This window comes from Scophthalmus maximus, chromosome 17 (assembly GCF_022379125.1).
Source record: "Scophthalmus maximus strain ysfricsl-2021 chromosome 17, ASM2237912v1, whole genome shotgun sequence".
Lineage (NCBI taxonomy): Eukaryota > Metazoa > Chordata > Actinopteri > Pleuronectiformes > Scophthalmidae > Scophthalmus > Scophthalmus maximus.
Genome location: NC_061531.1, coordinates 4,100,574 through 4,119,018, shown reverse-complemented (window position 1 = coordinate 4,119,018; position 18,445 = coordinate 4,100,574). Strand labels below are relative to the sequence as shown.

General features: G+C 42.2%; 1 protein-coding gene across 1 annotated transcript; it reads right to left on the bottom strand.

The window, feature by feature from the left end:
- Nucleotides 1-691: 691 nt before the first annotated feature.
- pih1d1 (PIH1 domain containing 1) lies at nt 692-9,670 on the bottom strand. Its single transcript, XM_035614269.2, has 11 exons — nt 9,557-9,670; nt 7,887-7,969; nt 6,670-6,727; nt 6,334-6,522; nt 5,331-5,392; nt 4,731-4,812; nt 4,101-4,197; nt 3,390-3,416; nt 3,131-3,209; nt 1,503-1,646; nt 692-1,119 (listed from the first exon to the last, which is right to left on the bottom strand). The coding sequence occupies exons 2-11, from the start codon at nt 7,965-7,967 to the stop codon at nt 1,084-1,086; spliced, it is 855 nt and encodes a 284-aa protein (XP_035470162.1). The 5' UTR covers nt 7,968-7,969; nt 9,557-9,670; the 3' UTR covers nt 692-1,083.
- Nucleotides 9,671-18,445: the final 8,775 nt, after the last annotated feature.

The following is an 18,445-nucleotide window of genomic DNA, read 5'->3' as shown; positions in this document are numbered from 1 at the left end:
GTCTCGATTGAAACAAACCAAAACAATATTATTTCTACACAAAAACTCTACTTACTAAGGTGTTAATGGGTTTGGGGCTTTGAATTGCAAGGATGAAAAACTGATCAAATGTCAAAAACGTTTAAAGGGGAAAAAACTAAATCAGCCTCGTCTATGGAAGCTGTTGGTTTAGTTACAGTTGGTTTACTGTACCTCTGATGACTCTGTGTCAAGCAGCAGGCTGCTGACGGCTGAAGCTGGTGAAAAATGTGGGTGTGGAATAGGGAGAAGAACGTGTGTGTGTGTGTGTGTGTGTGCCTCCACCTCAACAGAAACAGTATCACTGAGCTCGAGCAGAGCCTCTGTAGAACTGCTCAGTGACCAGCTAACCACCGCAGAAGAGGGAGAAGTATGCTGTAGAAAAATATATAATTAGATCTTTAATGGGAAAATGTGTTGAATTGAAACAAAAAAGTTTGTTGTGGAACACCTGAGCTGTCCATCTTCAAAACCCTACTGACAACCCACCTCCCAAGAACGGCAGATGTTACTTGGCTTCATTTGCTTTTCTGTTTTTTATCTTTTTCTTTTTAAATCTGAATTTGCACCAAAGGAGGAGAAATGTTCTACAAACTCGAGGAGCTGCTGCTTTTTTAAAATCTGCTCTGAGTTGTGGTGAACCAAGTCATGAATCAAATCAAAGAAACAGAGATGTGCCTCGAAAAAAAAAAGTATTTTATTAGTACATCATTTTTTTTTTTTTTTAAAGCTACAGTGTGTAATATGTAGAAGAAATTGAATATGTTGTCATAATTGTCTGTTCATATAGGTATATTCACCTGCAACAAAGAACCAATATATATATAGTTACATGAGATGGACCCGACCTCCATGTAAATCGCCATGTTTGCTAAATCTTGTTGTGCTGTGCTCCGGTTCCACCAAATCACTACACCGACTTCCGGGGTCACCAGAAAGTGTCCCCTGTTGGAAACTGCGGTTTGCAACTGTACCACCAGATGCCGCCAGAAAAGTAAAATAATTACACACTGGAGCTTTAACCCCCCAAAAATGAATAAATAACTGGACATAACCTCTCCAGTGTCAGGAAGACACCACAGGCATAGTGACTGTGAGGATCTGTGAAAGGAAAACAGAAACAAAGTGTACAGTGTGTAAGGAGACAAAATGCAAGTGTGCACACTTTGTTGTAGTAGATTAGTGTTATTTTGTGTTATGTTTAAGTGTTATGTTTATCATTTTTGTCGGTGGTGTTTGCGGTTCGTTGGTGCTATATTACACAAGGGTGTGTGTGTTTGTTTTTGTCATGCTGTAGCTTGTTTAGTAGTCTAGTGTGTTATGCCACATTGTATGTACTACAACTACAAATCATAATGTTTGAATTTGTTTCATTTCATCTAGGTGTCACTGTACACTGCTTTATCGTTCTCATTGTCTGTGACTGTTTGTGCGCAGTATATACTTAATGCATTTGTGTGTGTATGTGTGTGTGTGTTTCGTACCTCGGTGCTCTTGTTGTACTGTGCCATGCTGTTGACCTGATCGACAAGGAATGGGTGGAAGATGTCGAGGTGGAACAGCGACGGCCGGGCGGTCAACACAAGTCGGTCTTCTCCGACATCCAGAACCAGAGAGCGAGATGATGGCTGCGTGCCCACACACAAATATATGACATGCAGCCTCTCTAATTACATATTTACACAGATCAATGCAGCGTGTTGACTATGTGAAGCCCTGTCTGAACTGAATGACAGCTACATGGGCTTCTACACATGCCACTATCAGCATCATATCATTATTCTGAAATGTTACCTTAGAGTGATAAGAAATGAAGTTAGTGATAAAGTCAGTAGGGGAACTAATATGTGAAAATGAATACTGATAGAGATTTACATTACTTATGACACAGCACCTGTAAACAGAACTAACTCTGAATTTAACTCATTTTCTGCTGGTCTTGGATTTCACACACAAGTACAGAAAAGCAGGCTTCTCATTTTTGGATTTTGTCGAACACAATTTCAACTCTCACTAACTCTTGTGATCTAGAAGGAGTTACAGTGCATGCCAAAACTGGTTGACACCGAAAACCAGCTGAGATCCTAATGTTTTCAATTGGTTTGTTTTTAAAAGGAGAGAGCCTGTTAAATAAAATACATGATTCAGCATCTTCTCAGCTGAATCATGTATTTTATTCTCAGCATCCTCAGCAGCTGATGGTCCATTCAGACCACATGGAAGTAAAGAGTATTACTCTTCTTGCACTGCAATGTAAGGCAAGTTTGTCTCGGTACTAAAGTGAAGTATTGTGGACAGAAATGGAATTAAAAATCCTGTTCTGACTTAAAACTTTGATGCTTTAACAGCTTACTATAGAAAAACAGCAGCGGTTAGATGAATGCTGCAATGTTCATATCAATACAGTCTTTAGTACATATACTTACAATAACTGATGATGTGCTGCAGTTGAAATTTATATATAATAATATATTTATTATTTATCACAACCTTATCTGCCCTTGTCTTGAAGGTTGGTGTATGACGTGGAATGTGGTTGACTGTGTGTGTGTGTGTGTGTGTGTGTGTGTGCGCCCGTGTTTTATATCATATACGGATGTGTGCGATATAGTTTCTTGAAGCACCGCCGGGAGGGGCATTCGCAATTTCGTTGTATTTATTGTAATATAATTAAATGGAGGCTTATTATCTTATCTTCTCTTACTGCAGAGAACTGTGTGTATCTACCTTTACACCGACAGCCTTGGTGACTGATAGTCAACTCAGATGTTCAGCGTGCGGCATGTCCTTGAAGTTGCTTCGCAGTCAAAGTGTTAAGGTGTGTTCAGACCAAAGGCGAAGACAACTTTTTCGCACAATGACATTATATTGATATCAGTCCACGTCCAACGTTATGATCTTATGTCCTCAAGGCAACTTTGTATGTCACACACAATTGAAAAATGAGTCAGAATTATTAAATAACTCCCAAACTATGAAACTTAAAATTCCAGAACACTGGACATGTAGTTGCATGTCTTATTGTTTAATACAGGGTAGACGAGAAGACAAGGGATGATTCAAGAGTGTTTTATGTAGTGTGTGTGTGTGTGTGTCTGTGTGCATGTCTCACCACCCCAGGAAGCTTTATTTCAGCAATCAGATACTCAGGGTCACCAGCAGGCGGCTCCACAAGCAAAGTGAACTCTGGTCTGGAGAAAGTGAAGGACACCGCCAGGGAGTGGAACGGAAGACAAACATGAGGAATGCGGACAAAATAATGGGTGAAACGAGTACAAGGAAGAGATAAAAAGCAGCAAAGTAAAGACAGATAATGAGAGAAGATAAATCAAATGTGTGAGCCAGACAAAAACAGATTAGAAGATATTTACTTTTTGGCTACTGCGGCGGAGCTTCCTCTGGAAGAAGAGGGACAGAGAGGGGGAGATTTTAGCATCTGATACAACTTATAAACCCACAAGTCTTACACTCACCATAATATTAGCTAAATATACATGTTTCAGACCCTGTCTTTAATAAACACTGAAGGAAATTCCAACGCTAAATGGCAAATCAATGCAAACTAATAAGGGGAGTACAGGCAGGTTATAGGGGCAGAAGCAGACCTTTTCATTCCTGTCATGTCTGATTTAATCAGTTGCATCAGACTGCTAAGAATGTCCTGTGCAAGTGGGTGGCTGTTTGATTTATGCCTAACAAAGCACAAAGGCACTAAAGGGCAGAGACCTCTATTCATATTTGAAAAGTTCAGTGTCCTCCTGACAGATTCTTCACATCTATGAGCAGGATATAAACATTGAATAAACTATTTTTTATTAAAGTAAATTAATTGTCAGCATATATTACTTCTCCGATGAACACATCTCGCACAATTACAATTGTGTTTTCCTTTGATGTAATTATTATCATTAGATGTTCATACTTGTGGGTGCCACGGGAGGAGTAGGAGTTGTTGTCAGATACATTAAATGAACCATCTATTCCATGTTTATATGTTGTTTATAAATGCTTAAAGGGAAGACACGGGTCAAAAGATGAGCCCTGCACCAGGCTCCACTCTCTGTCCGTTCACAGGGACGTACTGGGGCTGCAGCTCTTGGATAACCGGCCTGCTCTTCGTTCGGATGTTCTGCTCACTAACGGATCCCAAGAACTTCCTGTTCTTCAGAACCTTCCAGTCTGCAGGAAGACAGGAAAGAAGCTCAACACCTGCTTTTCATATGAATACAGGTTAACCTCTCTGTGTCTCTCTCTCTCTCTCTCTCACCCCACCATCTTGGGGTTAATTTGCACGTCCACCTACACCTTCGACCTGCACCCATTGGACGGTACCAGCTGTCGATCACACAGTATCCATGCCCCAATGTGTACAGTGATTTCTCATCTCTCTTACTCTAAATGAGACCATCATTTACAAAATTAACACCATGCTGTATTGAAGAAGAGTTGAAACTAGAGATTGAGTCGGTTTCTGATTGACTTCTATAGAAACTGACTTGTTTTTGCAACCAGTGAGTCACCCTCTGCTGGTCGTTCCAGAGAATATAGGCTTCAGGCACTTCTGCATTGTCTTCACTTTCCAGACCTGGTCACCATTTTTTATATACAGTCTATGGTCTATACTGATGGTCCTCACAAAGATATAGTATAGTACAAAAGTACAAGTATGAGTACAATTACACACAGACACCCGCACCAACACACACACTTACCTCTACTTAGCTCTAGGTTGTATTTGTTCTCCAGACCCTCCACAGACACCAGGATAAAAAACTGCTGGAACAAGGGATCCTCCTAAAACACACACACACACACACACACAGAGGCAAATTTATTATGTATATACATTTCATATTGTTACATATTATACGTGTGAAGACGTGTGACTGCTACCGTAGTCGTGGCGGTTCCAAAGACAGGCCGAACAGAAAATGTTTGGCATTTAGAAGCTTTATGTCACTTTTTATCTTTAACAGATCACTTACATTCGGCTCGGCTACATAATACGTCAATAACATCACAGATCCCCTTTGAATATACTGGACATTGAGCCAGTTCAAATTCAATGAGTTTCTTCAGTTTGTGAGAGGATAAATAAAATTCTGGCTTTCAAATATGACTGAGGCAGGTGTGATACAAAAAATTATACAGACGTGTACTAAAATATATCAACCTCTAAACTTAACGTTAATAATCCCAAGCAAGTACTGCAGTGTACAGCATTTCTACTCTTTCCTCTTATCTCCAATAGCAAAATGAAACTGTTATATGAATGAAAAAAGAAACACGCACGCACGCACGCACACACACACCTGGCATCTCTGGAAGAAATCCTGGTTGATGACCACATCATAAGCTGTGCAACCCTGAGAGCCTGAAACACACACAGAGAGAGAAATGAACTATCTACCAAATACATTTTTCAAGAACAAAAGGTAGTTATTGAATGATGAACTGTGTGTTAAAGAAGTTTTAAAACAGGAAAATAGTCATAAAGGTCTGTAAGCTTCTGGCACACGGTGATGAAAATGGGTAACCAGGTCAATCAAACTTATCACACTGTAAATTAAAATGTGGGACCCAACAAATATAAACACTGTGGATGTCCTTCAATACTGATTAAAGCAATAAATCAAAATGGTTACTCCTTCTCAATATAAACCTGAAAGGTGATGGTTGTAAAAAAAACATTTCCTGATTACAAAAGTGCTGAGATACTGAATGTTTGCAGCTAAAATAACACAAATTACCATGTCCAGTCTTTCTATTCAGAAAAAAAAACTGCCATCAAGAATCCATCTGTAAAGTGTGTGTTTGTGCGTGTGGATCCACAGTTTGGTTGTGGAAGTATCATTACTAATCCTGAGATACAGAATAATTAATTTCCCAACTTTTAGTTTTTCTCAGTAAGCCCCATGTCTGACGTAATTCTTGGAAAAAACAGTCACAGGAAGATCACACAATGTCCATAAGAAATCCCTGTCTTAGCTTTCTACAGCTGCAAAGACAAGTAAACATCCTCGTGATGATGATATGCCAAAAAAAAAAATTCTTATTGGAAAAACAAAAAGAATGGTCTGTGTAAAAGCTATCACTTTGGTTTTGCATGTTTTTAAATAAGAAATTGTGGCAAACATTCTTGCCCACCTGGGTCACCCAACACACACCGGAACAACAGGCGCTAACCGGTAACTTGATTGGTTATTTAAGAGGACGAGATCTAAGTGCCTGGCTCAACTTGTGTCTGATTTCACAGCGAGGACAACCAATCTGCCTGCCAATGAAAACATATTATCTTTGGCTTTAGTTACATACTGTTGTCCACTTCTGTGTGTGGCTCGCCGAGGGTCATGGGAACTCTGTAGCCACTGGGATCCTCAGATTGGAGCAGCTCCAAGAGCTCCTCTCTTGAGAGTTCTGGGGGATGTGGGACAGAGTTGGACTGACAAATGTTGACAAACACTTTCTGCTTGTCTGGCTCTGAGACGGTCTTCACACACATGCCTGGGAGATGAAGAGAGCAAGAGGAAAGAGAGAAGACAATAGTCACGCCCTGTCGCCCATGTAAGGCTCTGCTCCATCAGTGTGTGTGTGTGTGTGTGTGTGTGTGTGTGATTTCAAACAACATTCTCACATTGTGGAGACACTTACCAGGTTGTGGTCGGATTACTTTTGATTCTGGATTTTCCGTTTGCTTATTTCCCATTGTCTAAAAAGATAACCGGTAGTTTTAAATATTTTCAGTTCCTCCAAAAGAAAAACTGTTGCAGAATGAAATGCTTGAACATCATAGATACAGAGCATGAGGTATAAAAGAGAAAAAGGAAAGAAAATATCAAGACAAACTAACACAAACACAAAAGAAATGCACACTAGTGTTGTTATGATGTGACAGTGCTGGGAGGACTAACTAGAGAAAAGACTGTATGAAAAGGTTTGACCATACTTTCAGTCGCAGAACAAAAAAGGTCTCTAGCTGCATTTAATGTTATTTAAGGGGATTTTCATGGCCTTAATCAACCTATGTTAATGATCAAAAGTCTAAAAATATTTTGAGAGGAGTTCAAACATAACTATATGACAACATCTCCGTTGGCATGGAGTACGTACAATTGCGCTACATTTATTATATGTAACAAAGCTGAAAGACAACTTGTTCCAAACAACACAAAAATACAGCTGGCTTTTCTAAACATTGGACAGCATTTCAACTTCTTCAGCAATGCAAATACTTTTAGAGAAGATAAATGAGAGTATTAATAGTAGTTTTCCCCTTAAAGGAATGGTTCAACTTTTTGGGAAATGCACTTGTTTGCTTTTTTTGCAAATCGTGAGATGAGTCATTATCGTAAATATGAAGCAAGAGCCAGTTTGCTTAGCTTAGCATAAAGCCTGATAACAGTGGGAAACAGCAAGTGCGGATCCGTCCATTATACCTTATTTATTTAATTACTAAAAATTTAAAAATTTAAAAACACTTACAAGGTTATGTGCCCATACTATTTCTTGACTCTAGGAGGTTACTGGTCCCAGCTATTTATTGTTAGACAGAGACAGAATAACCGTTTCTCCATTTCCAGTTTTAAAGTTAAGCTGAGATAAAAGGCTAGACAGAAGAGTTAATCGTCCCATCCAGCTACTGGCAAGAAAGCAAACAAACGTATTTCCTAAAATGTCAAACTATTCCTCTAAAGCAAGGGCACATCACTTTTAAAGGAAGAAGAAAAAATATTGCAACCTTTATAAAAAGAATCAAATGTGTATACACACTCAATTCACTACAGTTTTCAAAGGACAATGACGGCTGTCAATGTGGGAAAACTTCCGTCAGTTGTTCCGTCAGCCAATTCACTTTAAAACAATATTACCTGTAACAGCAGCTGTTGATACAGCTCCTCCTGCTGCTGTAACTCCAGCTCAGAGTTGAGGAGGGAGGAGTCGGTCGCCATGGCTGCACGGACAAAACTCCCGTCAATGATCCACCATTTGAACATGAAGTTTAACAACTGATTTAGTTTTGATCAAATAAGAATTGTGTTGAGGTGGTGCGTGGCGCAGCGTGTGACCAGTGTGCATGCAGAAACTCTGACCAGAGTGTAATGCCGTTTTTTTTCCCTGTTCTTGAATTTACAAATCTCCCCTAAAGGCCTCGCATGGAAAATATTGGTAGACACTAAAATTTACCCATGATCCATAACGACTTTGCATGCAGGCTAACAGTGGACCATAGCACCGTAGCTGCCACAGAGAAGCCTCTGGTCCCCACTCACTTACTGCAGCGCCTGTGTTTTTTTAACTAGTCACTTTCAAAAAGAATGAAATAAGTAGGCCTGGCCCGAAAGCTGTAAAGGTCCCCATATTGTCAAAATCGAGATCTCTTGGCTTTTTTCATACTAAATAAGGTCTAGGGGCTTTATAAGTACCATAAAAGTGTGAAAACAGTCAATCCACAGACAAATACACAGCCTGCATTCAGCAGCTACTTTTTTTGGTTTTGCTACGAGGCTCGAGGACTTCCGTATAAATGTGATGTCACAGCTACGCAGTCGCCGCCTTCGGCCTCGCCCCCCAGCGCTCACCCCCATCCTTCTGTTGCTGAGCGGTCAACCACACGAAAAAAATGTCAAGGAGAGTCTTACTCTACTCAGGCCTACGTGAAGGAAAACATTGTGCTGGTAAGGTCTCTCTTCGGGATGCACACACACCATCGGGGGGCCCCTGACTTATTAGGGGTCTTCCGGGGGCCAGTACGCTGCCGGTTAAAGGGGCCCGAGGGGGGCCGTCTACTTTTGATCGTGCACGTTACCATATCAACTTTTAACATCTCCTTTACATAAGCGTTGTAATAATAAGCCGATATCCATAAACTAGGCATCTTACACCGTACGCTGCCCCTGACTGTAGCGCTCACGACAAGTGACCACTGCGTGCATGTTAACGTTACCGCTGAGAATAGGTCTTAGTGAAAATATCAATCTTTGGCTTTGCTGTTCATATATTCATTTTGGATCATTTGATAATCAATAGTCAATAACCCACGGGTGAAGTTTTTTTTAACTTTGACACAGCACTAAAATGCAGGGGGCTTGCACATGCGCGTGAGCTAAATACAGTTGCATATTGGTGTTTACCGAGACACATGGGACATCTGTGGGGACCACAGGCTTGCGATGTGAGGGGCAGAGACAGCAGATCTCTCCGTTTGCTGCATAGTCTGACTCGGAGTGGACTTCAGTCAGCTGGCGTCAGTGAACACACGTTTTTCTCAACACGCGCAAGAGTTACTGCTAAACCTCGCGGAGGGCGTCGTCTTGGTAACGTGTGTGTGTGTGTGTGTGTGTGTTTTGTCCACGCCGTTTCCCGTCCACAGGCGCTAGCTTAGCTTTAGCTAGCAAAGGGGTGTCCGCGAGCCGCCAAACGTCGCTCTTTGATTTTCCACGTGAAATAATTGAACGGGGTTTTGTGTGTGTGTGTGTGTGTGTGTGTGTGTGTGTGTGTGTGTGTGCACTGTGTGCGTCCACCGTGTCGCTTCCCTCACCTGTCAAAACGCGTAACCGGACAGTTGTTTACCTTCCCACCCTGCACCCGCTAACTGTTGCGAGATGTCCCGTCCGCGTTCGACGCAGCTACAACAGCACTTCCGATTCGGATCCTTCAGAATAAAAGCGCACGGAAATCCAAGCAACCCAAGTTTTGCACAAAACTTTTTTGTCTGTCAAAATAAACCTGGGGGTCTGCATTTAATTCTCCCACTGCCATTCAATCTGAAGCAAATCAACAAATATGGAAGCACTTAAAGGTGACGTCTTGTGCAAAAATCACTTTTCAGAGTTTGTGCATATAAATGTGAGTTTGCTAATCCCTACAGCCTGGCTCAGAACAACTGGTTCAGATTTCTCTCCCACTGTGATGTCACAGTTGGACTCTTTCGGGGGAAACCCAGCCTGCAACCTGAGAATCTCCCCTTTCTGCTGAAGCCCATAGATGTTCCCTCACCCTCACCCTAACCCTGATATAGGGCCTCATTTTGATGCGGGGAAATTTAAAAGAAATGATGGAGCATAGGGCTGAGAGAAAACAGGGCCTAATTTGGGGGGAAATCCTTGAGGGAACATATGGCTGAGGGAACATAGGGCCTACTTTTGACGGCGGGAAATTTCATAGAAATGAGGGAACATAGGGCTGAGGGAACATAGGGATGACCCCAGGTAAGCGCTGTAACGCGAACAGTATACGGTGCGATAGAATGACAAAATCTGAAATGGACCACCCACTGTCAGCGCTCGCGTTCATCAGACAATAGATGACATTGGGGCTCATTTACCAAATGATCCTGGTTCCATTAGCCTTGATCAATGCAAGGCTTTTCAGAATGTCTCCAATCACTGTACAATATTTGGAAGGGGGATTTAATCCTTGCATGGTTTGTTCTGTTGAGCATGTGTAACGGTGGTCAACAGGGTTTGAGCCTCACTGATGGCGCATCCGTCTCCCATGCCGGAGGTCGAGTGTTTGAAGCCACTTATCAAGACATCCCCCTCAGCTTCTGGTTGCCAGCAATGTCGACTGGGATTGGCTCCAGCTCCCCCACTATAGATAATGGATGGATAAGGCCATGTTGTGAGCCTGATGCATTCTGGGTTACCATAACTGCATGTCCACACACTGACGATCTTGGCAAGTTAGATTCAATCCAGAGTTTTAGTATTTGGACATTAAGACTGTCATCACCCACAAGACAATTTTTATTTTTAGTTTGCCAAAATCAACAGCTGGGTACAAAAAGCCAAGGCAGAAGTTGGCAAACCTTCAAGAATCCATTTCTGCTGGTCCAGTGCCCAAACACCACCCGAGCATTCCAAAGGGCCTCTGTTTTAGGGGGCTGGAAAACTCTGCAGTAGTCTGGACACCAGGCAGAAATGTAGTAAATGTGATTCCTTTTCGAAACTAAAAAAAAAGGGGGCTGTGGAGTTCAGGTAGGCAGCAAACAAATCTCGGGAAACTCGAAAAACATGAACAGGCAACCAGTCAGAAACGACAAGGTAACACGAGGAAACGGAACAGACAAACTCAAGGAGTGAGGGGCGACGCAGAGACGTAACACGCAAGGAAGGCAAGTGAGATGGGGAGAAAGTGAAACCAACCCACCCACACACACAATGACAGGAAGTAAAATACCCGGCAGACACTCAAGGTATGTCATTTTAAAATAAAACAGGACATAAAAGCACAGAGACCGGACAGAAAGTACAATGCTCTAATGAATCATTTCTTCAGCAGCCGGTGGAGGGGCTCATTGCGGTGAGATGCCGATGACGACGCCTCACCTCTACTTCTAAACTGCTGAAAAGGTGCAACCTGCAAAACAAGTGCCTCAGTGGCATAGGCGGAGGACGCTTTTCAGAGAGAACTAGAATACTGTCGTATGAAGGCAGGAGGCTCACAGCATCACTTTCAGCCACAAGAGACTGTGGTGCTCAGGGGAGAATGTTCTACTAAAAGACCCACCGTGAAAAAAAACAACCGTGCAGCACCAAACTGCAGACACACACAAATAGAGACGAGCCGGTGGGCATCGTGGAGAGGAAAAACGCTAGAAGGTCAGATGTTTACCAGAGGAAAAGAGAAGCTCTGCGGACCTCAGGATTAAGGAACATAAAATATCCCAATAAGCAAAGCTATGAAGCTTCCAGTTCGGGAGTTGAATGACCATTAAACCCACAGTGTCTATTTGGATTTACTTTATTTGTTAAACAATGTCAACTTTGAGATATATTAGCATCAGATCACTCCGTTAACGCATCATTGTAATTATAAGTGTCAGTTTTCACTAATTATAAGTATCAGTCTGGTAGAAATGAAAGCAACTGTTATACTACCCCCCCATCCCCCGATATGTTTACAGTACATGTCACTAACCCTGTTTGTGTTTTCTATCTCTCCTAGTGTATCTCTGACCCCAGAGCTGCAGGACCCAAACCTGTCATTACTATTGTTATTATTATTAATAAAATTAATATTAATATCATCACTAATAATAACAACAACATAATTGTGTTTTTTAATTATAAGTATCAGTCTGGTAGAGATTACAGCGGCGGTTGTACAACTGTCCTCTCTCTCTCTTCTCTCCTACTGTCTCTCCTCTCACCCTCTTTCCTCCCACCTCTCCTCTCTTCCTCATTTCTCTCCTCACCCCAACCGGTCGAGACAGATGACCGATGACAGACGCCCACAACTGAGTCTGGTTCTGTCAGAGATTTCTTCCTGTTAAAAGGGAGTTTTTTCTCTCCACCGTCGCCAAGTGCTTTGCTCATTGTAGGATTTGTCGGGTTTTCCCTGTAATACTGTAATATTGACCTCACTATGTAAAGTGCCTTGAGACAATGTATGTTGTGATATGGCGCTATACAAATAAAATTGAATTGAATTGAATTGAATCAAACAATAATTTTAAACATACACACACATGCATACATTTTCTTCACAGTTCAACAAAAAAACAGAAATGCCACAGTAGTTAATAATACAGACCAGGAATATCTTAGCAGTGTCAATACACAACATTATAAAAAAACCGAACTGTTCGATCTCTATCTGATGTACCCTTCTGCAAGGTTGACGTTTTTGTCAGTAGATATACGTGGATTTTGTGTAGGTATATGAAACTGTTTTTGGCACACAGAGCTGCTCTCATAACACGGTTGCAAGATAAAGTGTGGGAACCACTCATCTGGCCAATATCAAGGTAAGTAACTACTAATCTTTGAGATTATTACTGCTGAAAAGGCATAAAATACAGTTCAAGCACTGGAGACTTAACCTTAACATGTTTTCAGCATAAAATGTTAGGATTAATGAGATGGGGTCTGCAATTTGTCCCCACAAGGACAAAGACTAGTCTTCATAATGTGTAAACAAATTGAAGTCCCCACAACAGAAGCTGTACCTGTACCTGTAACACGCACGCACGCACGCACGCACCACGCACGCACGCACGCACGCACGCACGCACGCACGCACGCACGCACGCACGCACGCACGCACGCACGCACGCACGCACGCACGCACACACACACACACACACACACACACACACACACCCGTCTATTGATGAAGCGTGTCAGGAGGAGAACCTATTCAGGATTATAATGATAACCCAAGCATGTATTCATAGCTTATGAGAAAAGTGTGTTCTTCTGTATAATGTGTATAGAATGGCTTTATGCTCTTACACTACAGATAGCTTAGCATATACGTCTATCCAATTACAAGCCATCGCATGCAACGGGAATAATCCCTCTGTAACAAGCAGTGGGCAGTTTACTTTACATGCATCCTTTTTCTATCATTAATATGGACGGGACAGGATGTTAAGGAGACAGAGGAGGCGAGTCCCAGGGGTGGAACCCATTAAACGACTGGCTATATCAATGAAAACATTACAGCTCTAATACTTTCTGAATTCTTCTTGATTTATCCAACTGTAAAGTGGACATTTGTGCAGACAAACTGCTTTTGCCTTTAATAAACTCTGCCCACACTGCGACTCCTCAATGAGCCAGTTAGGTCTCACCTCATGCTGCTACATCTCACATGGGAGTTTCATTTCATGCGTCTAAAACAACAATGACGCTCCGGCTGTATTTAAAGTTGTGATGTTTTTACATAGCGTTGCCACGGCTGCATTTTGTTATGACCTTTAACATGCCGGGCATCTGTTTCTTCCGGGCACCCGCTCCGTTGGTCTTTAGTCACACAAAGTCCTCAAAAGTCGTCCTGTCGCCCTTCATTTTCCTTTGACTTAGTGCCGGGGTACCGCAAATGGGTCATCTCGATGGACGCGTGCTGCAGCTTGTTCGCCCTCACTCGCGCATATTTGAAGTGAAAGCTCCCATCAGAGCTTCTCCTCCCTGTAAAGGCCTTTCGCAAAACCACAGTCACTCAGCTCTCCACCCTGCGTCGAGCTGATCCCCCCCCGCGTTGCATCCCGCAGCTCTGTCACAGCGATGGTCAGAGTTGTGAGCACGGTCCTCAAAGCGGCGTTCTGTGTCCAGCGGCGCATTCAGTCATGGTTGTGTCCGCTGAGGGGGAGGCGCTGGGGTCACATTGGGCTTGCTGACGAAAGAGCGACACGAGAGACAGAAGTGTCATGCCACTGAAACACGCCAATGTGTAGCTTGCATACCCCCTTTCCCCATCTCGGTGAGCTACGGTTGAGGCCGTGTTCATGGGCCACAACCAGCTTAGAGGTCGCAACGTGATTGGTTGTACATTCTTCATCGTCGTTTTTGATGGCGGTTGGCAAACGCTCTTTTCATGTGTTTGGCACATTTGTTTTTTTTGGCAAGGCCATAATTATAGATCTATTCATAGAATAGGGAATAATTAAAGAACACACCATCTGAGTTCTGCACATTACAGAGTTGTTAACATCTGTCTTTTCATACAAATTATTCAATCATTTACTGTATATATAATCTATGTGACTGAAACTTGTCAGCAACACTCAGTAACTTCCATCAAAAATGGTCAGTAAACGGGGAAATGAAATGGGGTGCTTTAATAATTTGGGGAAGTGTATCTTAAAGCTTAATTTTTAACTCAGTCATGAACTGAGTTGATTAATATAGTATGTTTATTTCATCCTATATGTTTTTTGTATTCGCTTGTATTTGTGTTTTCTTTTTATTTATAGTTATCTATAGCAGAGTTTATGTATAAACTGTCAAATAACCAGCCTCAATATATATATATATATGTATATATACTGTATATATATCAGCTGATATATCAGTATCTGAGATTTTTTTTACTCCCTAATATTGGCATTGGCATTGGCCCCCCAAAATCGATAGGGCTCTATTTGGTTTCTATGTTCTTTTCATTTCAATGTGACTTTAATATTTCTGAGCAATGGACTCACCCCCAACAGATAGCTGACCTGAACCTCTTTGCTCAAACACAAACCGAATGACCTACGAGGGTTGAGAATCACTAATAAAGGTCTATCCATCATCTATTATGATAGGAAGTTTGGGCATTTCGCCGAATGTCTTTGCCTATCTCTTCAGTTTTTGGCTACTGCCGACCATTGCCATAGTTTTCGTCTCAATCATCACCTTCCAGACAAACAAAATTTGACTGTGAATTTATTTCCGTCCAGTATTTACACATGCTGTTAATGTGTTTCACTTGCCTGTTATTGTGTAAGGTTTTTGACCTGACCGGGTGAGAGAGGTGGTTAAACAACAGCCGTGGATAGTTTAATCTTTACCTCCTGCATTCAGACTCACCATCGTAAACACCCACGGTCATGCATCAGCGCATACAAAAATATAAGAAGAAGAGTTGTAATTGGAAAATATCGGTAATATTGTCTATTATCTAGAGTACAGCGGCTTCCTTCTTCTTCTATGCAGACTTTACTATTTTGTAGACTGAAATTGGAAGTGAAATGTGTTTTTAAACACAATAAAACACTGAATTACTGCATTTCCAAAGTATTTGCTGCGATGCTGCAAGTCGTGGTCAGGTACGTCCTGTCTGCCTAAACCATCCTTGAGCTTTGTCAAGATTCCACACAGGGTTTGAACTGGACCTCCCAGAATGGGACCAGGACATTTTTGATCGCATCCGGCAACTTCTTTGTCACTCTCAAAATCTGTAAATTCCTTTTGAGTAAAATTTGTTTGGTATGAGTGGATGCCTGACAGATGGACTGAATACGTCACTTAGTTTGGTTTCATAGCCAGCCCGCTTGCTTTTCATAGTTTATTGGACTCGACTGGTCACTAACTGCCCAGCAGAGAGATAAGTCCACTCTCTAGGAGCAACAGGCTTCCAGATATCCCTTCTGGACAGAAACCGGCCCGGTTTCATTTATAATAATAATAATAATAATAATAATAACAATAATAATAATAATAATACATTTCATTTATAGAGCACTTTTCATTGCTAAAAGCAATCTCAAAGTAATTTCATGCAACACATACACACTAGTGAAACCATGAACATATCAAGTTCTTTTAAAGGCCTTGTTTGGAAAAGCAAGTATAAACTATTTGTGTCCTCATATAGTACAGTGTGAATATATTTTGACCATAACTGAAAATCCGCAGCATTAGTACCTGTGTTAACGGCTGAGCTTCTGGGTCCACCAAGCTTCCGTCCAACAGAGGTGCTCCATTCTGAAAAACAGATAAAAGGCTTTGATGCCGCACAACGTAGATTTCTATTTGCTAATTTCATCATCAACATTAGAGGCTTATTTTGGTAATGTGGACATTTTTTTCCTGGCTTCATCCCCCCTGTGGGGTTGAATGAAATCCTCTGCCTGAAGAGGTGAAGCTGGCACACAACGCTCCACCACGCTCTGGACGCCGCGTTTGCTTAAATTCCCGTCCCAGGAATTTATGACGCCATTGATTGGCTCCTCTCCCAAACACGTAGTCGGTCATGTCTCTCGGCCAGGACGCAGCGAGAATTTACGACTCTATAATCACCTCATCCGACACAGTGACCATCTTGACTGACAAAAAATATCAAGCAGTCTCCCAACAGAATTTTTTTTTTAACCTGGGCCCATTTGTTTTGTTTTTTACAACTGTGGGAGTGCACGTGAATGGAATCAGCCTCAGCCAGCACGTGGCTACAATCTAATCTGCTGTGACAGGTTGGTTTTTCCTCACCAATAAAAGGCTCCAATTGTTATTCGGGGTCTTTGCCGAGAGTCTGGCATCATTACACGTCTCCAGCGTGGTCAAGTCTCCTCCGAAGTCTTCACACGGTGTCCCGGGTGACATCGTCCACGTCAGCGGAAGATTCAGCCGTGATAGTTTTCTCTCATTAAAAAATCCACAGTCCCCTGTTCCAGCCGCTCCTCCGTCACCTCCGTCTTCCCGCGACAACCCGGGTCTCGCGAGACTTGAGCGTGAAGCCTCCCGCGGGGCGAGACGCGTGTGATGTTGGCCTACTCCTCGCAAGGACCCCGGAATAACAATGTGGTGGAATGTCGCGGGTAAGATGACATCATTGCCACTGACGCCGGCTTGTCACAGGTGCCGGCTGAGGCGATTTCCCGGAACCAACAAGGTTTCCGTGAGCGCCATTCGTGCGCTCACGCACAGAAATGTAACCCCTTTAAGGTTCTTTGAGCATTTGGACCATGACATTTGCGCACAACACGTTTGGTTTTGCTCACATGTGTCTGGTCCCGTGTCTTCCGGCGCATGTAGAGGTACACAACCAGCGGCAGCAAAACATTGGAGATGGTGGAAATGATTAACCAATTCTTCATGGTTGAGGGACCTTGTTCGGGAGAGATCAGAGACAGAGGCAACCTCCATTAATGTCACCGACCAAACGACCCGTAGCCCGTTTCAACTGAACTTTGCCATCGCGTTACGGGTATCTATCAGGAAGTAGAAAGTTTAAAAAAAAGCCATTTTCCGAGAGATGCCGCCGATACGAACACCCCAAAAGGTTTTGGGCGACGTGCCGGAAGGGAATTGGGTGATCGTGCCACGTCAAGACATGAAATACACTGAAGCTGGTGGAACTGTATTTACTGCAGAACAAATAAATATTACTTAAAAGTACACACAATTATGGACGATGAAGGTCACCAGCATGGAAAAATGTTGATTTTTATTGTTGTTGATTCATTTTGTGGCACTGAGCCGGAACCTTGCAGAGTCATATTCTTACGACTTTCAAACCTCCTGGAACTAGATGACAGTGCATCTGATCCCAGAGCAGTTCTGTCTCTCTCTCACATATTTGCATCGGTAAAATTCTGCCAATCTTAATGAAGGAAGAAAAGCTATGAACTATGTCAGTCAACTGCAAACGCGTAAGACGCGCATGTAATTGTTTCATTCATTCTTTGATTTAACTTTCTGCTTTTACAATAAACAGAGGAGAAACGTTGTCCCTCCAGAGCAGCGGTGCACTGAGAAGAAACGCTCTTGTCGCACCTTCAAAATAGTTACATGAAAGAACAAAGTGGCAAGTCATTCAGTTTAAAAAAGCCTTCCAAAACTTTCTTTGGATCCTCAAATGTGGGGATTTGTGGTTTGTCTCCTTCGTTGTGATGATTATTTTTTCCCTATTTTCTGACTCTGTCTATTGGACACATTTGTATTGACCCACATATGCACAATTGAAATCTGAAAAAAAAAGAAAAACAAGAGCTTACCTGTTCCATGTAAAGTTGAGGCTGTGGAAAGATGGAAAAACAACTTACATCAGTACAATTTGCTGGCCGTTTGAGAACAACACCTAAAAACCCCATGAAATTAAAAACACATTTTCCGAAATGTAATCCTGTGTCTCTGAGGAAATTTAAATCTCTGTCTTTTTCCTCTTCCTGTAAAAGAGTTTGAACTGTTTGATGACTCACCTTACACCGAGGGGTGTTTAA

Excerpts from the sequence above, each read along its gene's own strand:
- pih1d1 (XM_035614269.2), bottom strand. The coding sequence starts at position 7,967 with ATGGCGACCGACTCCTCCCTCCTCAACTCTGAGCTGGAGTTACAGCAG. Across the intron at positions 6,523-6,669 it reads AGTAATCCGACCACAACCTG|GCATGTGTGTGAAGACCGTC; the intron begins GTAAGTGTCTCC and ends TTCATCTCCCAG. Across the intron at positions 1,120-1,502 it reads AGTACAACAAGAGCACCGAG|ATCCTCACAGTCACTATGCC; the intron begins GTACGAAACACA and ends TTCCTTTCACAG.